This window comes from Myotis lucifugus, unplaced genomic scaffold, assembly GCF_000147115.1.
Source record: "Myotis lucifugus unplaced genomic scaffold, Myoluc2.0 scaffold_244, whole genome shotgun sequence".
Lineage (NCBI taxonomy): Eukaryota > Metazoa > Chordata > Mammalia > Chiroptera > Vespertilionidae > Myotis > Myotis lucifugus.
This window is the reverse complement of record NW_005871292.1, coordinates 1,155,561-1,176,204: the sequence shown is the minus strand read 5'-3', so window position 1 is coordinate 1,176,204 and position 20,644 is coordinate 1,155,561. Positions and strand designations below refer to the sequence as shown.

Sequence of the window (20,644 nt, the reverse complement as noted above, 5' to 3'; positions counted from 1 at the left end):
TAAATGAGAGTATTTTGCCTTTCCCCTCTGTCTCTCCCTGCAGGTGTGGCTGTAGCCCAGACTCTCGACTTCGGTGCCTCAGTATCTCCTCCTTATCTGGGCATCCACTGGAGTGAAGAAAGTTCCTGCTTCAGTCACTGACTGGCTGAAGAGAGCTGACCCCAGGCCCATCTTAGGATAGACTGCTTCAGGGTGGGGGAAGGTTTCGTTAGTCTTTGATCAATGCCCTTGCTATGCTCTAGGGCAGCGGTTCTCAACCTGTGGGTTGCGACCCCTTTGGGGGCCGAACGACCCTTTCACCTAAGACCATCGGAAAACAAATATATAACTACATATTGTTTTTGTGATTAATCACTATGCTTTAATTATGTTCAATTTGTAACAATGAAAATACATCCTGCATATGAGATATTTACATTATAATTCACAACAGTAGCAAAATTACAGTTATGAAGTAGCAACAAAAATAATTTTATGGTTGGGGGTCACCACAACATGAGGAACTGTATTAAAGGGTCGCGGCATTAGGAAGGTTGAGAACCACTGCTGTAGGGTTATCTAATGAGCTGCAGAGCACCCTCTTTGGCTGACTGGGGTCAAGATTATCCCCTCCCCAAGGAGGCAGCTTCAGTGCAGGGCAGCAGCCTGGGCAGTAGCTCAGGACCTTTATTGACCACATAACCCCTGGGGGAACTAAGAAGGTACCCTCAGGCCCCGCCCCAGCAGCCTCCGCCGAAGTTCTTGACTGAGCAGCTCCCATTCCCTGCGGGCACCCCGCAGCACACTCTGGTTCTCCTGGGCCCTCCGGATCAGGTAGGGGATCACCTCCTCCAGGGAGCCGTAGGGGATGGACTTATACACGGCATAGCCAGCCTGCCCTGCAGGGAGAGTGTAAGCAGGATGTGGGCTCATGTTTGGAGAGAGGCTCCCCTAGGCCCCATCTAGAACAGAGATTTCCAGTTCTGAGAACATGACAGACTAAATGAGTTAGACAACATTTCCTACTGGAAAACTAACAATTCTGGAGTTAACATTAAAAAAATCTTAAAGTTTAAAATGCTGCCAAGAGAATAAGGAATTTGCTAATCCAAGAATTAAGAGAAAGTGAGAACCAGAGAGGGAAAGGATGCACAGGAAGCACTTCTGTCCTGAAGGCAACATTGAGCTGCTGTTTGATGACTTCACAGAGCCCAAGGGATACAGAAAATGAGGCCAAAGTCTGACCAGGGTGTAGAGAACTCCCCCACATTCAGCTGGAACACAAAAAATGTACACCCTCAGAGTAAGAGTTCCCTCCACTCCAAGGGAATGGCCTTGACCATAAGTAGAGCAGGGAAGAAAGCAGAGAAATCCACCTCTGAGAGGTTGTGGCCAGGAGTAAATCCCCTTACATATGCAGCCTAAATTTGCATATCTGGGATATCTCAAGAAACCTGAAGCTATGAATTTAGGGTACAATGGCAGAGGAAAACATAATTCTTCTGGTCTCAGTCCCTGGGGAGCAAAGACAGCATGATCAAGAACCAGCTAAACACCAGACAGCAGGCACAGAGACAAAGGCCTGCAAGGCCTTAGACATTGGAGTAACAGATCTCTCTGGGAGGGTCTGGAGACTGGGCCATCTGAAGACTCTAGAGAGGAGGATGGCCAGGCAATGGTTGGGAATGTGAGAGGGGACTGGCTGAGAAGGAGTGAGGCCTGGGGCTGGGTGAGGCGTGGTGGTGGTGAGGAATGAGCCATTCACATACCCAATGCCAGAGAGACGTGGTCACACATCCCCAGAAGTTGTCCAAAACAGACAGGCCCGTCCGGAGGAATGCCCAGCTCCCACATGCTACAGAAAAGGCCAGATCACCAATCCAGACAGTGGCTGAGTCTGAGCTGAAAGTCAGCCATTAGGTACCCACAGGGCTATTCCAGTTATTTAAATATTAAAATACTTCTAAACTTAATGATAAATAACTAGTGCTCTGAAGTCCCTGAAAGTTCCTTAGTGAGTTCCCTGATGCCCTCAGACCTCCCCATGCCCCAGCAAATAAGAGATGAGGCCTTGTTCAGCTGGGGCCTACAAGACCTACAGGCATAGCAGGGGTTAAATGTTTCTAATACCCTCCCCAGAATTCCTCTGAACCTGCTGTCCCCACACTGCTCCTCCTCTTGTTCCATGTCCACCATCCTCTACCTATCCCTAGCATTTGAGTGAGGGAGAGGAAGGGAGGGGCCCACCTCATACCGTTTGGTTGCTTGGTGAACAGATTCCTCATTGTGGGAAGCCACCATGAGGTGGCACATGGGGCCACGGTGGGACACATGAGTCAGCATCAGCTCTAGACAGCGTCTGTAACTGAAGAGAGTTGCTCCATTCAGCTATGGTACCTGGTGAGCAAGGGTCAGGCCTCAGGGACTGGGCATTTCTGTTCTTGGGACATGGGGTGCCTAAGAGCAAGAACTCTGGAGTCACAAAATACCCCACTTCCTCCTGGACTGGCTGCAAGGAACATTCCTTCCCAGAGCATTTTTTCCTCTCTTGTAACAATGTGAGTTCACCTAACAGTGATGCTGTGAGGATGGAGTGAGATGAAGGTGTACAAAAAGCCTTTGTCATAACGGCAGTCTCACAACAAAGGGCCACATCACATGCAGAAGTTGATGTTTCCTTAAGGTCATTCACTGCAGCATTGTCTATAGAACAAGACTAGCAACAACCCAGATGTCTGTAAGTAGGGGACTGGCTAGATGAATGATGGCACACGGAGGATGGCCATGTAGCTGTAGAAAGAACAAGGACACTCTGGGCACAGAAAGATGAAAAGACTGGAAAATGCTTTCTGAGCTGCTGTAGGCCAGATGCCACCTTACAGCCTTCACAGGCTATTTTCCATTGCCCTCCAGATCTGTTCTTTGTTCTTCTCTGCCCCTCTGGAGGCTGACTTTTATGTTCTGTATCACCCATGGAGTCATGGGCAGAAGATCAGAGGTGAGAGGAAAGAGAACTCAGGTGTTTTGTCCCTTAGCCCCCTCCCTGCTCTACCCTAACTGTCCTATGTTGGCCACATCTCCTCCAGGGTGGCTCTCCTTCCTTACCTATAGCACAGGGGCCATAACGGCTTCCCACTTTTGTGGGTTCCTAGGTGCTTCAACATTCCCTGTGGGTTCTTCCAGCCTTGCCTGCACTCCATTAATTTAGTCCCTTCATTAAGTCTCCTTGCCTGACATACATATATTCATTCATCTCACTCTCAAATCAACTCTGTGAGGCAGATGTTCTGATTACCCCCATTTTACAGAGGGAGAGATTGAAGGTGAAAGAGGTTAAGTCTCTTGTCCCCAGGTCACACAGCTAGAAATGGCCAAGTAGGTGTCCTATAGGACCCAGAGCTCAGCCTCCCCAATCAGTATGGAACCCAGGCTGATGCTCCAAGACTTGGGCTCATTATTACTAGAGTATTTTGCCTTTTTTTAAATTAAAATTTTATTGTTGAAAGTATTACATATGTCCCCTTTATTCCCCCCATTGACCTCTTCTAGCCCAACCCAGGTCTTCACCACCCTATTGTCTGTGCCTAGGGGTTATGCATACATGATCTTTGGTTTATCTCTTCCCACCCACCCTCCCCGCCTTCCCTCTGAGATTCCGCAGTCTATTCCATGCTTCTAAATCTCTGGATCTATTTTGTTCATCAGTTTATTTTATTCATCAGATATGAATGAGCTCATGTGATACTTATCTTTCTCTGACTGGCTTATTTTACTTAGCATAATAGTCTCCAGGTCCCTCCATGCTCTCTCAAAGGGTAAGAGAGCCTTATTTTTTATACCTGCAGAATATTCCATGGTGTAAATGTACCACAGCTTTTTTATCCAATCATTTACTGATGGGCACTTGGGCTGTACCTATTGTAAATTAGTGCTATAAACAGAGGGGTGCATATATTCTTTCTGATTGGTGTTTTGGGTTTCTTAGGATATATTCCTAGAAGTGGGATCACTGGGCCAAATGGCAGTTCCATATTTAATTTTTTTAAAATATATTTTTATTGATTTCAGAGAGGAAGGGAGAGGGAGAGAGAGATAGAAACATCAATGATGAGAAAGAATCATTGATCGGCTGCCTCCTGCGTGCTCTTACTGGGATCAAACCCACAACCAGGCATGTGCCCTTGACTGGAATAGAACCCAGGACCCTTTGGTCCACAGGCTGATGCTCTATTCACTGAGCCAAACTGGCTAGGGCCCGTATTTAATTTTTTTAAAAAATATATTTTTTATTGATTTCAGAGAGGAAGGGAGAGGGAGATAGAAACATCAGTGATGAGAGAGAATAATTGATCGGCTGCTTCCTGCATGCCCCACACTGGGAATCGAGCCCACAACCTGGGCATGTGCCCTGACCAGGAATCGAACCATAACCTCTTGGTTCATAGGTCAACACTCAACCACTGAGCCACGCTTCCAGGCCATATTTAATTATTTGAGAAAACTTCATACTGTTTTCCATAATGGCTGCACCAGTCTGCATTCCCACCAACAGTGTACTAGGGTTCCTATTCTCCACATCCTCGCCAGCATTTGTCATTTGTTGATGGTAGCCATTCTGACAGGTGTGAGGTGATATCTCATTGTTGCTTTAAAAAAATATTTTTTTTATTGACTTTGAGCATTTTTTCATATGTCTCTTGGCCATCTATGTGTCTGCTTTGGAGAAGTGTCTATTTAGGTCCTTTGACTACTTTTAAAAAAATATTTTTACTAGAGGCCAGGTGCACGAAATTTGTGCACTTGGGGGGAGGTGTGTCCCTCAGCCTGGCCTGTGCCCTCTCACAGTCCAGGAGCCCTTGGGGGATGTCTGACTGACGCTTAGGCCCGCAGGGAGCAGGCCTAAACCATCAGTCGGACATCCTTAGCACTGCCTGCGGAGGTGGGAGAGGCTCCCGCCACTGCCGCTGCACTCACCAGCTGTGAGCCCTGGCTGAGCGGAGCTCCCCCTGTGGGAGTGCACTGACCACCAGGGGTCAGCTCCTGCTTTGATCATCTGCCCCCTGGTGGTCAGTATGTGTCATAGTGACTGGTCGTTCCACCTTTCAGTCAATTTGCATATTAGCCTTTTATTATATAGGATTGATTTCAGAGAGGAAGGGAGAGGGAGAGAGAGATAGAAACATCAATGATGAGAGGGAATCATTGATCGGCTGCCTCCTGCATGCTCCCTACTGAGGACTGAGCTCACAACCCAGGCATGTGCCCTTGACCAAAAGTGAACTCAGGACTCTTCAGTCCTCAGGCTCACACTCTATCTACTAAGCCAAACGGGCTAGGGCATGATATTTTTTTAAATTGGATCGTTTGTCTTCCTGTTGTTAAGTTGTATGAGTTCCTTACATATTTTGGATATTAACTTTATTAGATGTATCATTGACAAATATGTTCTCCCATACAGTGGGCTCCCTTTTCATTTTGTTGATGGTTTCTTTTGCTGTGCAGAAGCTTTTCGTTTTGATGTAGTCCCATTTGTTTATTTTTCCCTTAGTTTCCTTTGCCCTAGGACAGAGGTCTGCAAACTGCTGCTCCCGAGCCACATGCGGCTCTTTGGCCCCTTGAGTGTGGCCACGAAGTTCCAATCGCACTGTACATGTGCGCCTGCACGTGGTATTTTGTGGAAGAGCCACACTCAAGGGGCCGCAGTTTGCCGACCACTGCCCTAGGAGATGTATCCGCAAACATATTGCTACAAGAGATGTCTGAGATTTTGCTGCCTGTGGTTTCTTCTAGGATTTTTATGGTTTCATGACTTACATTTACATCTTTTATTCATTTGAGTTTATTCTTGTGTATGGTGTAAGTTGGTGGTCTAGTTTCATTTCTTTTTGCATGTATCTGTCCAATTGTCCCAACACTATTTATTGAAGAGTCTGTCTTGTTTCCACTGTGTATTCTTGGCTCCTTTGTCAAATATTAATTGAGTGTAATGACTTGGGTCTATTTCTGGGGTCTCTGTTCTATTCCATTGATCTATATGCCTATTCTTGTGCCAGTACCAGGCTGTTTTGATTACAGTGGCTTTGTAGTATAACTTCTTATCTGGTATTGTGATCCCTCCAACTTTATTCTTTTTTCTCAAGATTGCTGCAGCTATTCTAGGTCTTTTTTGGTTCCATATAAATTTTTGGAGTATTTGTCCTAGATCTGTGAAATATACTGTTGGGTATTTTAATAGGGATTGCATTGCATCTGTAGATTGCTTTGGGTAGTATGGATATTTTAATGTTAATTCTACCAATCCATGAACATGGTATATTCTTCCACTTGTTTATATCTTCCTCTATCCCTTTTTTCAATGTCCTGTAGTTTTCCAAGTACAAATCCTTTACCTCCTTGGTTAAGTTTATTCCTAAGTATCTTAATTTTTTTGTTACAATGGTAAATGGGATTATTTGTTTAGTTTCTCTTTCTGAGTATTCATTATTGGTGTATAAAAATGCCATTGATTTCTGGGTGTTAATTTTGTATCCTGCTACATTGCCAAATTCCTTTATTAACTCTAGTAGTTTTTTGGTGGAGTCTTTAGGGTTTTCCATGTACAATATCATGTTATCTGTGAATAATGAGAGTTTTACTTCCTCCTTTCTACTTTGGATGCCTTTTATTTATTCTTCTTGTCTGAACTCTGTGGCTAGGACTTTCAGTGCTATGTTGCATAGGAGTGGTGAAAGCAGACATCTCTTTCTTGTTCCTGTTCTTAGGGAAAATGGTTTTAGTTTGTGCCCATTGAGTATGATGTTGCCTGTAACTTGGTCATATATGGCCTTTATTAAGTTGAGATATGATCCCTTCCCACTTTGCTGAGAGTTTTTATCAAAAATGGGTTATTGCATTTTGTTGAATGCTTTTTCTGCATCTATTGATATGATCATGTGATTTTTGTCAATGTATTTATGTGATGTATCACATTTATTAATTTATGAATATTGTACCAGCCTTGCATCCCCAAAATAAATCCCACTTGGTCATGGTGAATGATATTTTTAATATATTGCTGGATCAATTTATTAATATGTTGTTGAGGATTTTAGCATCTATGTTCATCAGGGATATTGGCCTGTAGTGTCTTTATCTGGTTTTGGAATTAGGATAATGCTGGCTTCATAAAAAGATCTTGAAAGTGTTCCTTCCTCTTGGATTTTTTGGAATAGTTTGAGGAGGATAGGTGTCAGTTTTTCTTTGAATGTTTGGTAAAACTCCCCTGTGAAGTCGTCCGGACCATGGCTTTTGTTTGCTGGGATTTTTTGTATACTGTTTCTATTTCATCAATTGTTATTGGCCTATTCAGGTTTTCTGATTCCTCCTGATTCAGTTTTGGAAGGTTGTATTTTTTTTAGGGATTTGTCCATTTCACCCACATTGTCCAACTTGTTGTTATATAGTTGTTCATATTATTTTCTTACAATCCTTTGTTTTTCTGTGGTGTCAATTTTTACTTCTCTGCTTTCGTTTCTGATTTTATTTATTTGGGTCCTTTCTCTTTGTTTCTTGATGAATCTGGCTAATGGTTCACCAGTCTTATTTATCTTCTCAAAGAACCAGCTCTTGATTTCATTGATCTTTTGTATTGTTTTTTCAGTCTATGTCATTTATTTCTGCCCTAATCTTTATTATTTCCTTCCTTCTACTTACTCTGTGCTTTTCTTGTTGTTCTCTTTCTAATTCTTTAAGTTGTAGGGTTCAATCATTTATTATTAATTTTTCTTGTGGGTTTTTTTTTTTTTTGTAGGCCTGTAGTGCTTTGAACTTCCCTCTCAGGACTGCTTTTACTCTGTCTCAGAGATTTTGAGTAGTTGTGTGTTCATTCTCATGAAATTTTTTTGTTCTCCTTTTATTTACTTTATTTATTTATTTTTAATTAATCTTTATTCAGATGTCCCTCCTTTTTTCCCCCTATAGCTCCCCTCCACCCGGTTCCCACCCCGCCCCAGGCCCTCACCACCCTATTGTCTGTGTCCATAGGTAATGCATACATGCATACAAGATCTTTGTCTAATCTCTTCCTGCACCCCCACACCTTCTTCCCTCTGAGAATCATCAGTCTGTTCCATTTCCATGCCCCTGATTCTATTCCATTCACCAGTTTATTCTGTTCATCAGGTGTTTTTATTCATTTGAGTTTTAGATTCAATTGTTGATATGTATTTGTTGCCACTTAGTTGTTTATATTTTATCTTTACCTTTTTCTTTTTCCTCCTCTTCTTAAAGAATACCCTTCAGCATTTCATATAATACTGGTTTGGTGGTGATGAACTCCCTTCACTTTTTCTTGTCTGTGAAGCTCTTTATCTGACCTTCAATTCTGAATGATAGCTTTGCTGCATAGAGTGATCTTGGTTGTAGGTTCTTGCTATTCATCATTTTGAGTATTTCTTGCCACTCCCTTCTGGAATGCATAGTTTCTGTTGAGAAATCAGCTGACAGTCATATGGTAACTCCCTCATAAGTAACTAACTGCTTTTCTCTTGCTGCTTTTAAGATTGTCTCTTTGTCTTTTGCCCTTGGCATTTTAATTATGATGTGTCTTGGTGTGGTCCTCTTTGGTTCCTCTTGTTTGGGGTTCTCTGTGCTTCCTGTACTTGTAAGTCTATTTCTTTCACCAGGTAGGGGAAGTTTTCTGTCATTATTTTTTCAAATAGGTTTTCAATATCTTGCTCTCTCTCTTCTTCTGGCACCCCCATAATTCGGATGTTGGTACACTTGAAGTTGTCCCAGAGGCTCCTTTCACTATCTTCATATTTTTGGATTCTTTTTGCTTTTCTAGTTGGGTGTTTTTTGCTTCCTCATATTTCAAATCATTTATTTGGTTCTTGGGATCCTCTAGTCTACTGTTGAATCCCTGTATATGATTCTTTATTTCAGTCAGTGTATGCTTAATTTCTGACTGGTCCTTTCCCATTTTTTTGACATTCTCACTAAGATCCTTGAAAGTCTCACTAAGTCCCTTGGAGGTTTCCAGAAGATTCTTGAGTAATCTTATAACTGTGGTTTTAAACTCTATATCCAGTAGTAGTTTGCTTTCTTCCATTTCTTTCATTTGTGACATGTTTCTTTGTCTCCACATTTTGGCTGCTTTCCTGTGTTTGTTTCTATGTATTGGGTAGCTGCTAAGTCTCTTTGAGTTGATAGAGTGGCCTTGTGTAGTAGGTGTCCTATAGGACCCAGTGGCTCAGCCTCCTCAATCACCTGAGGTGGACACTCTAGGTGCATCCTTTTGTGGACTGTGTGCACAGTCTTGTTGTAGTTGAGCCTTGATTGCTGTTGGTGTCACTGAGAGGAATTGACCTCCAGGCCAATTGGCTGTGAGGACCAGCTGTGACTACAGTGGGAGAGCTGCTATGCAGGAGACACCCTTATGGAGCAGAACTTGCTTCAGTGGGACTTTGGTGCTCACTGAATCTGCCTCTTGAGTGTGTCACTTGTGGAGTTGTAGACTTGTAACCTGGTATGGTCTCACACTGACCACTGGTACACTGGCTTTTGGGTCTCTAGGGAGGTGCAAAGTCAGCCACTGCCTAGGGCCATCCAGCAGGAGCTACAGAGAGATCTGCAGATTCCTTCTCTTTGTATTGGGTTTGGAAGTGTCCAGATGAGGCCCAGCTGTGAAGCAAGGCAGGCTGGTGCTGGTGCTGGGTCCTGGGTCTTTTATTGATAGGTTTGGGGCTCCCTACCCCAGCTGCAGCTTGTTTGGTAGGTTTTTATCCTGAGAAAGGACAGGCCATTCATATGCAAAAGCTGCTGTGCACAGCTTGGGTGAGGTTGTAAATTGGGTGGGGCTGGGTCTCAGGGAATCACCAGGGCAGAGCAAACAGAAATGGCCACCAGTCAGTCCTGCACCAGGGAGGTCCCAGCATGGGAACAATGACTGCTACAACCATCTCTCTCTGGAAGAAAGCTACCCCCGAGTTCCTGCCCCGATGCCAGACAGTCCAGTTTCTCCTCGTATGTGTCTGGGTCCCCTAGAGCCTTGTATTTTGTTTTTTGTTTTTCTTTCTTTATCTTATTGGTAACCCACTCATTGTTAAATAACATGCTATTTAGCATCCATGTGTCTGAATGTTTTTGAGTGTTTTTATAGTAGTTGATTTCTAATTTCATTCCATTGTGGTCTGAGAAGGTGCTTGATATGATTTCAATCTTCTTGAACTTGTAGATACTTATTTTGTGTCTTAACATGAGGTCTACCTTTGAGAATGACCCATGTGCACTTGAGAAGAATGTATATTCTACAGACTATATTGCTGTTGACCTCTCCCTTAAAGTCCTTTAGAAGTTTTTTTTTTTATATTTAGGTGCTTCTATTTTGGGTGCATATATGTTTACAGGGTTATATTCTCTCATTGGATCAATCCCTTTAGTATTATGTAGTAATCTTTGTTGTCTCTTGTGATGGCCTTCATTTTGAAGTTTTGTCAGATGTGAGTATTGCTATCGCAGCTTTTTATTTTTTCATTTCCATTTGCATGGAAATTTTTTCCATCTCTTCACTCTCATCCTGTGTGAGTCTTTTGTTCTGAAGTGGGTTTCTTGTAGACAACATATAATTGGGTCATGTTTTTGTACTCCATTCAGCTATCCTATGTCTTTTGATTGGAGCATTTAATCCATTTACATTTTTTTTTATTTTTCGCTAAAAGTATTACAAAGGGTATTACATAAGTGTCCTTTTTTTCCCCCCCGCCCTTGACAAGCCCCTGCCCTCCCTTACCCCCCAGTGTCTTATGTCCATTAGTTATGGTTATATGGATGCATACAAGTCCTTCGGTTGATCTCTTACTCCCCTCCCTCCTGTCCCCCAACCCTCCCTGGCCTTCCCACTGCAGTCCGACAATCAGTTTGAGGCAGCTCTGCCACTGTATTTATTATTGTTCAAAAGTTTGTAATGGTCTTAATTATCCATGAAAGAGTGAGATCACGTGGTATTTTTCCTTCATTGACTGGCTTGTTTCACTTAGCATAATGCTCTCCATTTCCATCCATGCTGTTGCAAATGGTAAGAGTTCCTTCTTTTTAACAGCAGCATAGTATCCATTTACATTTAAGGTTATTTTTGGTAAGTACTTACTTATTGCCATTTTCATTCTTTATGCCTATTTTTTTAATCTCCCTCTTTGATTCTTCTCATTACAGCAGTCCCTTTAAAATTTCTTGCAGTGCTGGTTTGGTGGTGATAAACTCTATTAGTCTTTTTTTTTTTTTTGTCTGGGAAGCTCTTTATTTCACCATCTATTTTGAATGATAGCTTTGGTAAATATAATAATCTTGGTTTCCAATTCTTGCTTTTCATTACCTTGAGTACTTCATGCCATTTCCTTCTGACTTATAGAATTTCTGATGATCAATCAGCTGGAAGCCTTATGGGAGCTCCTTTGTAGGTAGCAGTTTGCTTTTCTCTTGCTGCCTTTAGGAATTTCTGTTTGTCTTTAATTTTTGGCATTCTAATTATGATGTATCTGAGTGTGGGCCTGTTTGGGTTCTTCTAACTTGGGACTCCCTATGCCCCTGAACTTGTGTGACTTTTTCTTTCAGCAGGTTAGGGAAGTTTTCTGAGATTATTTCTTCACATTCTCTATCCTTTGTTCACTTTCTTCTCCTTCTGGCATTCCAATAATGTGAATATTGTTACATTTCATGTTGTCCCATATCTCCATTAACTTGTCCTGCTGTTTTTTAATTGGTTTTTCTTTTTGGTTCTCTGAGTGATTTTTTTTCTACCCTGTCTTCTAATTCACTGATCCGATCCTCAGCTTTTTCTAATCTGCTGTGTATTCCTTCCTATGTGCTCTGTAGTAGTGCTATGTCATTCTTTATTTCCAACTGGTCTTTTTTCATAGTTACTATATTTTTTCTCATGCTACTGAACATCTTTGCCATCATTATTCTGAACTCTATATCAGATAAATTTATTGACATTTCATTTATAACTTCTTCTGGAGAATCTTGTTCCTTCTTTTGGGGCTTGTTTTTGTCTCTCCATTTTGGCTGCCCATTTGGGTTTTTGTCTATGTATTAGGTAGATCTGCTAAGACTCCCAATCTCTAGTGCAGGACAATCTCAAACACTGTTTGTGACTGTCCCTCAGTACTGTTTGGATCTGTCAACAATCCCCAGCTTGTAGCTCCCTCTCCTGGGGCTGGGTGCCTTTGGAAAGGACCAAGATGTGCACCAGGGTCTGCTTTTCCTAGCCCCAAGCCAAGAAGGAGATCAGGCAAAGACTCAAAGGCTCTAGAGATCCTCCTCTGCCTGCAGTCAGATTGTTATCAGCCTTGATTGGCCTCAGGCTATTGATCTCAGGGTGGAGTGAGAGTTCTTCTAACAGGGTGTGTTGACTGCCTTTCCCCTGGCAAAAATCACCTGCATAACAAAGGTCCACTGGAGAAAGATGTCCTCCACATCGTGATATAATGACTCAACATATGACTCAACATAGGAAACTGAGTTGGCTGCCCTCCGAGCTCCAACCCCAGAGCCCCCAACCCTGGACTTTCCTCACACAGCTCCAGTCCACTCTGCCCTCCCTCTGCTGGAGCTCAAGGTGAGTGGCTAAAAACAAAATTTTGTGCATTGGCCCTTCAAAATGGTGCCTCCATTTCCAGCCATCTCTGTCTGGCAGACAGCAACCCTGCTGCTTTTCATAGACAAGTGTTATGTGGGCACTTTTCTCAGTTCTGGTGCTCTGGGCTGGGGAGCCCAGCTTGAAGTTTAGATCCCAGAGTTCTCAGTGGGAACCCCCCACAGCTGAGATATCCCTCTGGGACTTCAGCTGCTGTCTGTGGGAGCCCAGCCACCCATTTCGCGCCTCCGCACTTCCTACCAGTCTCTATGCGGTCTCCACTTTCTGTCCTTGGTTATTAGGGTTCTCTCCAGCTAGTCTTCAGTTGATTTTTCAGGATTTTTTTTTCTGTATTTTAGTTGTATTTCCAGTTTGGTCCTGGGGGAGTGTCAGTGTAGCTTCCACTTACTCCATTGTCATTTTAAATCTAGACTATTTTGCCTTTAAAATATGCAATTGAGTGGAAAAGCCAGGAGCAATATGTAAACATGATGCCTTTTGCAAATACAAAAACCTTTGTGTTTGCCTCTATATGTATAAAGGACTTTAGGAAACACATGTAAGAAACTAACAAAAGGGGTTACTGTGGGGGCCAGGGAGACTCCATGATTAGATGTGGATTTGTGTCAAAATGAGATATGTCAGTGTATTCATTTTCATATCATTTTGATTTTTGAATCATGTGAATTTATTAAGTATTCAAAATCTGTATTAAAACATGAATGGTACCATGCTAAAGAAGATGTGCAGAAATTGAAACAGGTGCTGGTATGAATGTAAAATGGTGCAGGACTGTGGAACACCATCTAGCAGTTCTTCAAAAGTTTAAACATGGAATTACCATGTGATTTTGCAATCCACTCCCAGATAACTGAACTTTTGGGAGAGTTGAATGTATGTTTACACAAAAATGTGTACATGAATGTTCACAACAGCATTATTCACAACAGTCAAAAGATGGAAACAATTAAAATATCCATCAACTGATGAATGAATAAATAAAATGTAGTCCATTCATACAATGGAATATGACTTAGTCATAAAAAGGAATGAAGCACAGATATGTACTACAACATGGTTGAACCCTGAAAACATGCTGAATGAAATAAGCCAGATACAAAGGTTACATATTACATGATACTATTTATATGAAATGTTCAGTATAGGCAAATCCATAGAGACTTTAAAAAGACTGGTGGTTGCCAGGGGTTGAGGGGAAGAGGGAATGGGGAGTGACTGCTAATGAATGGAAATGGCATTTCTTTTTGAAGTAATGAAAATGTTCTGTAATTAGATAGTGACAATGGTTGCACAACCTGTGAATATACTAAAGTCTACTGCATTCATTGTACACTTTTGAATGGTGAATTTTATGGTGTGTGAATTGTATGGTACTTGCCTAGAAATACTCACTGGCCCTGGGTTCCAAGGATGGATTGGCCCCTTGCCCTGAAATCTTGCATAATTCCCTGCAATTGTACAAACCTCTCCTTGGTCCATTGTGAAATGGAGTCAGACTTTGAAAGCTCCTTCACGACAGGACCTAGGGCAGTGATGGTGAACCTTTTGAGCTCGGCGTGTCAGCATTTTGAAAAACCCTAACTTAACTCTGGTGCCGTGTCACATATAGAAATTTTTTGATATTTGCAACCATAGTAAAACAAAGATTTATATTTTTGATATTTATTTTATATATTTAAATGCCATTTAACAAAGAAAAATCAACCAAAAAAATGAGTTCGCGTGTCATAGGTTCGCCATCACTGACCTAGGGTCACCTTGATTGCTACTGAGACCAGGGTCTAAAATAGGGCCTGATCTAAATCAGGTGTCTAGCAAGTATGTGTTGAAGAAATAAAGTCCTCCTTCCCAGGGCCATGGGGTGGGGAGGTCCAATGAGCTCACCCACACAGGTTGATTTGTGATGGGTGAGAGCGTGGATTCTATAGCCAGTCTGCCTGGGCTCAAGTCTTGGCCCTGCCACTTCTCAGTGCCTCAGTTTCGTCCTCTGTGCAATGGGGGTGATAATAATAGTACTTTCTGCTTGGAGTTGTTTGTTTATTCACTCAGCAGAGCTGTACTGAGTGAGCACCACCGTGTATCAGACACAATTTTAAACACTGAAGGTTCAGAAGTGAACAAATCAGAAACCCCTGCCCTCCCGCGCCCACACACTAGTGGGGGAGACAGACAATGAGCAATTTAGTATGAATCTGTATAGAATCTTAACTACTGGTAAGTGATAAAGAGAAAAATAAATCCAGGAAGAGAGTGGGTGAGGAGAATCTAGTTTTTGATAAATATGATAGGGAAGGCCCCCCAAGAAGGTACCAATACACAAAGACCTAAGGAGGTGAGGGATTGTGCCATGCAGCTGTCTGGAGGGAGAGCATTCGAGGCAGCAGGACAGGAAGTACAAAGGCCCTGGGGATCCTCAAGGAGTGCAGTGAGTGAGGAGAAGGGTGGAAAGAAAAGTTAGAGAGGTGACAGTGACCAGATCATGTGGGGCCTTGTGGGGTGCTGCAAGGATTTGGGGTTTACTGAGGGTGCAATGGGATCCATGGAAGGATTTTGAACTGAGAAGGGACATGATTTGACTTAGGTATAAACAAGGCTCCCTCTGGCTGCATGTGGGTCATGACTGGGAAGGGAGGACAAAGGTGAGAAATGATGGTGTCCTAGACCAGGAAGAGGGAGGAATGTGTAGACACACACAGGATGCTCAGCATCATGGGTTGTGAGTGTTAAAGGTTAGATGTTATTATTTGTCTCAGGGGCTGGCCTGGTCCATTCTTACCTCTGACTGGTAGCCTCATAGTCAGGCTGAGTGGGATCTTTGGTCCCTTGAAGCTGGGCCACATCTCTCTCCTTGTCCAGATATGCCCCTCGTACCAACTTCACCCCGAAGGCCAGGCCAGCCCTGTCTGCAGCCTCAGCATCCCGCCTCAGCCTTTCGTAAGTGTCCTGGCAGAGCACAAGGGCAGCTTCAGATCAGGGTGCTGGAACCCAGGCCCAAATTTCCCCGGAACCCATCACACACCTTCAGATAGGCCTGGTAAGTGTTCCACACCCAGGGCCCACCCTCCCTGGATCTGTTCCAACGCAAGGCCAGGGCAGCCACCAGCAGAGAGAGAGCAGGATTCAGTGAGGTGTACTCAGCATCCACCAGGAGCCTCACGTGCTGGGCCTGGGCATGCTGAGGGAGAGAAAGACTATGGTCAGAGCCCCAGGGGTGCCCAGCGGGTGCAGCAGAGCCAGGCCACAGCAGAAGGCATTACCTGTGCTACCTGCTGCAAGCGGCTCAGAGAGGCCCGGAGATGCTGGTTTTGCTCGGTGCTGAGGCAAGAGACCTGGAGATCCTGGGGGAGGGCAGCAGAGAAGACGAGAGCAGCTCAGGACTTTCTTCCAGGGCATAAGTCTCCAACCCCGCTCCCCGCTACCAGGAAGGGAAATATGTTTAGAATTTTTAGAAATCTGAAAAGTTGCTATATCACATATATACAATTTATTTAAGTGTAATTCAGTGGTTAAGAACCCAGAATCTGAGTTTGAATCCTGGTTCTACCTTTGCTGCTTGTCCTTGAGCAAGTCATATAACCTCTCTGGGCCTCAATTTTCTCCTCTATAAAATCTATACTAATAAAAGCTTAGGTGGCCCTAGCACCCTCGCGCGATGCCCTCATGTCGTCACAAGATGGCCCACAAGATGGCCAGCAGGGGAGGGCAGTTGGGGGTGATTGGGCCAGCAGGGGAACAGTTAGGCATCAATCAGGCGGCAGGGAGCAGTTAGGGGGCGATCAGGCTGGCAGGCAAAAGCGGTTAGGGGAAGCAGGCAGGCAGGCAGGCAGATGAGTGGTTAGGAGCCAGCAGTCCTGGATTTTGAGAGGGATGTCGGACATCCCCCGAGGGGTCCCAGATTGGAGAGGGTGCAGGCTGGGCTGAGGGACACCCCCCACCCCCTGCACAAATTTTGTGCACCGGGCCTCTAGTGGAGATAATAATAGTAGCTTCCTCATTAAGTTATGTGGGTAAAAATGGGTTACTAGGTGAGATGCGCCTGGACATAACAAGAACAAGACAGTGCCAGCACATAATAAGCACTCATTCCATGACATTATAATAATAATAGGTGATGCATTTACTATCTTGTTTATTTACTTTCCACAATGATCCTAGTAGACAGGAGTTATTCCAAGCTCCATTTTTCAGTGAGGAAACAAGCTCGGAGAGAGAAGTGGCTTGGAATTGACCTAAGGAAATGCTTAGAGCAGTGGCTTGCTCACAATACATGTCATAGTGTTTCCTCCTATTAGTCTCTTAGGACCTCAATTTCCTCTGAAATGCCAAGGCCTCATTGCAGCCCACCGGCTCTGCTGCTCTGGCCCCTTCCACTCTCCGCCTTGCTCTCTGCCCTCCAACCACACTGGCCTTCCTGCTATTGAACATAACAGGTATCTTCCCACCTCAGAGGCTTTGTTCTGGCTGTTCCTTCTGCCTGGAACACTCTTCCTGCTGAGGTCCACTTACCTCTCCTGCAGATCTTTGTCCAATATTCCCTTCTCAATGAGCTTTCCCATGGAACTCCCTATCTGGGGCTTCCCTTTCCCCTTCCTCAGCCTATTTGCCCCTACAATGTTTACTTATACTTGTTACATATTGGTATTGGTTTTCATTATTGTTTCTTACCCCCTCCCTGACTAGCAAGTGATGCCTTGAGGGCAGGGAGTTTGTTTGTCTTGGTCATCACTTCTCCACCCCTAGAACAGCACTTGGAACATGGTGGATGGCCAATAAACATTTAGGGAATGAATACATTTATAATGTGGAAATCATAACTGCCTCTAACTCAGACTTTTTATAGGGTTTCAAAAAGAAAACATCAGCCCCTTGCAGTATTGTTTAGGGTAGTGGAGACTTGGAGGTAACCAGGGTGTCCATCCCAGGAGAGATAAGTCACACAGCTAGAAACAACAATTGTAAGCAATAGATTAGATGTTCACAAAGACACTTGGATGGGCCTTAAAGTCCAAGTGCTCAGTGGGAAAAAGTATGAAACAGAAAGAAATAGATAACATAACACTATTTATATACATCTTAAAGGACACAAGGGAACTTTCTGCAATGATGGAAATGTTATATAACTCTATAGGGATTTGAATTGCTCAGGTTTGTCTATTTGTCAAAGCTCATCAAAGGGTACCTTTACAATTTGTGTATTTCATTATATGGAAAATAGAGGCCCGGTGCATGAAATTCTTGCACTGGGGGCGGGAGGCGGGGTAGTGGAGGGGGCCTCAGCCTGGCCTGCACCCTTTCACAGTCCGAGAGCCCTCAGGGGATGGAGCAGGCCTAAACCGTGAGTCGGACATTCTTAGGGCTGCCACGGAGGTAGGAGAGGATCCAGCCACCACCACTGCGCTCCATCATGAGCCCAGCTTCTGGCTGAGCAGCGCTCCCCCTGTGGGAGCGCACTAACCACCAGGGGGCAGCTCCTGCATTAGCATCTGCCCCCTGTTGGTCAGTGCGTGTCATAGTAACCGGTAGTTCTGCTGTTTGGTTGATTTGCATATTAGCTTTTTATTATATAGGATTTTACCTGAAAAGAAATAAAGTACTATAAATAATTATTGAACTCTAATAGGTGAGATGCTTTCTGAAGCATTTGGGTGGAAGTGTGCAGATGTGTTCAACTTACTTTGAAGTGCATCAAAAAATAAGATGGATTGATAGATGCATAGAGCAATGGATATAGGTACAGATGATTTAAAGCAAATATAGTTAAATGTTAACAATGGCAGGTATATAGTGTCCACAGTAAAATTCTTTCAACTTTTCTATGTGTTTGGAAATTTTCATAATAAAATGTTGGAAAAAATATGTCCCCACAAAGTATATACTTGGCAAAACAAAATCACAATAACATATATATATATATATATATATATATATATATATATATATATATATATATATATAATTTAGGATAGAGTGGATGGATGAATGATTAAAGAAATAGGACATGAAAATAAGAAGGGATGGATGGATAGATGGATGGATGGATGGATGGATGAATGAATGATTAAATCAAACCCCACTGGTCTAACCATAACTTCCAGCACACACTAGCATAGTTGAGTCGATTGATATAATACTGATATATCTTCTTGTAGTTGATAGAGAGCTGCTGCTTAATCACTCCTCAGAGCTTCGAGCCCCCAGACCCCTTCCCTAGAGCCCCCATATTATCCACATTCTATCCATTCCAACCATGCCCCAGGACCACAGCCACATTTATTGTGATTGTTCTGAGCCTGGAAAGCAGTGGCAATTAAATAGTTTGAACATCCCACTTGCACATGTCTGCTACACCAAGACCAGGGGTCTCTGCTCCTGACATTTCCCACCAACCATTCATTTCTCCCACAGCCTGAGGTCCTTACCTGTCCAGAGTCCATGGCTTCTGCCAGCCTCTCAGGGCTCAGCTCCAAGGAAGCCCCTGGCCTTCTGACCCATGAGGTTAGCTCCTTCTGGAACGGGATGGTAGGTGGAGTGGTGAGGGGGACATGGTGGGCAGCCACACCTTCCTCCCACAACCTGCCAGCTCCTTACACAGAGCCGAGTGCTGGTCAGTGCCGTCACCTTCAACTGCATGAGGATGTTCCCATTTGGGCCAGGGGTCTCCAGAAGGCTTCGTGACAGGTCCACACACCGCAGCATAGCACTGAGGTTCTCCTCATACCAGGCCTCGCTGCCCAGCCAGCAGGTGTCAGGTCCTGGAGCAGCCAACCCCCTTCCACCAGCCTCCCTGGGCCCTGGACTCATCCAATCTTTTTAAATTTTGTTATTTTTAATCAAACCTCCCATGACAAGCCAGGACTAGGCATGTATGGACTGTGATGGCCCATGAGGTGTCTGTGCTTACTCACCCAGTCTTGACAGCTGAGTCTGGCTCCTCTTCTGTGGGCACTGCCAGCAGCGGCCGGAGGCTTAGAGTCTGGAGTTGTTGGACACAGCCTCTCACCTCCTCTGCTGTCTCACCAGCCACAAACTGCCCATAGATGGATGCTCGGAGAAGTGCGCCCGAGAACCGGGAGCCCAGGAGCCGCTGAGACCAGGCCTGGATCTGGGGTGACAGGGAGCGAGGGCTCAATGCCAGGCCCTAGGGAGCCTTTAGGCCCATCCCCAAGGTCACTGCTCACCGCCAGGCCATGGGTGACCAGAGGGGGCCAGGCACACAGCCGGAGCACCAGCAATGCCCGCATCAGTTCTCCAGTACCCTTTAGGTGGAAGGCCCCACCATCAAAGCTCAGGGGCTGCCAGCCCCCAGTTGGGGGACCAGCCTTGGAGTAGAGCACTGGACAGGTCCGGAGCATCCTGAATTCTTCACCACTTCTACACCAGGCAAAGGGGCTTTGGAGGCAGCTGCGCTACCAGCTGGGGGCAGTGACTGATTAACCAGACAGTAGGCAGGGAAAGGCAAATCTTAGGATCACAAGCTTCTTGGGGGGCAGATAATTATTAACTGATGGGGACAGAGTTCAGAATAACATGGACAGGAAAGAAAACCCTTAATGACGCCTCCAACCCCCTCAGCATAATAGCTCGCAATTATTTGCTGTCCACCATGTGCCAGTGGGAGCTCGGTTCTGGGTTCAAGGCAGTTTGGCTTTGTGATCTTGGGAAAGTTACTTGACTTCTCTTGTTGCAATTGCTTCATCTTAAAATGGGAAAGAGTGCAGTGTTATTGAAGAAATCTGAAAGTGCATATAACCTGTAACTATAAAGAAAAGAAGGAAGAAAATTATTACCTCAGGAGGTGGGAGGAGTTGTCACTGGGTAGGAGTTCATGGGGGCTTCTATGTCCTTTATTCTTTAGGTGATGATGATTCACAGTTTTCCACATAAGTATAAGCCATACATCTATATTTTATACTCCTGAGTATAAAATACATTTCACAATAAAAAGTAAAAAAGTAATCATGGGTGGGGGCTGGGAATAAAAATTTATCAATCTCACAGGATTGTCCTGAAGATTCAATGAATTCATAGACA

At 44.1% G+C, this 20,644-nt stretch overlaps 1 protein-coding gene across 1 annotated transcript; it reads right to left on the bottom strand.

Annotated features, from left to right (window-relative positions):
- Positions 1-648: 648 nt before the first annotated feature.
- PRODH2 (proline dehydrogenase 2) lies at positions 649-20,029 on the bottom strand. The gene is made up of 10 exons (XM_006098650.2): positions 19,792-20,029; positions 19,519-19,715; positions 19,202-19,340; positions 19,033-19,119; positions 15,871-15,951; positions 15,633-15,788; positions 15,390-15,556; positions 2,234-2,344; positions 1,749-1,834; positions 649-878 (listed from the first exon to the last, which is right to left on the bottom strand). The coding sequence occupies exons 1-10, from the start codon at positions 19,963-19,965 to the stop codon at positions 694-696; spliced, it is 1,383 nt and encodes a 460-aa protein (XP_006098712.1). The 5' UTR covers positions 19,966-20,029; the 3' UTR covers positions 649-693.
- Positions 20,030-20,644: the final 615 nt, after the last annotated feature.

Coding starts and splice junctions, on each gene's coding strand:
- PRODH2 (XM_006098650.2), bottom strand. CDS start 19,965: ATGCTCCGGACCTGTCCAGTGCTCTACTCCAAGGCTGGTCCCCCAACT. Junction 19,341..19,518: donor GACTCAGCTGTCAAGACTGG/GTGAGTAAGCAC, acceptor CTGGCTGGGCAG/CGAGGCCTGGTATGAGGAGA. Junction 15,789..15,870: donor GCTTGCAGCAGGTAGCACAG/GTAATGCCTTCT, acceptor TCTCTCCCTCAG/CATGCCCAGGCCCAGCACGT.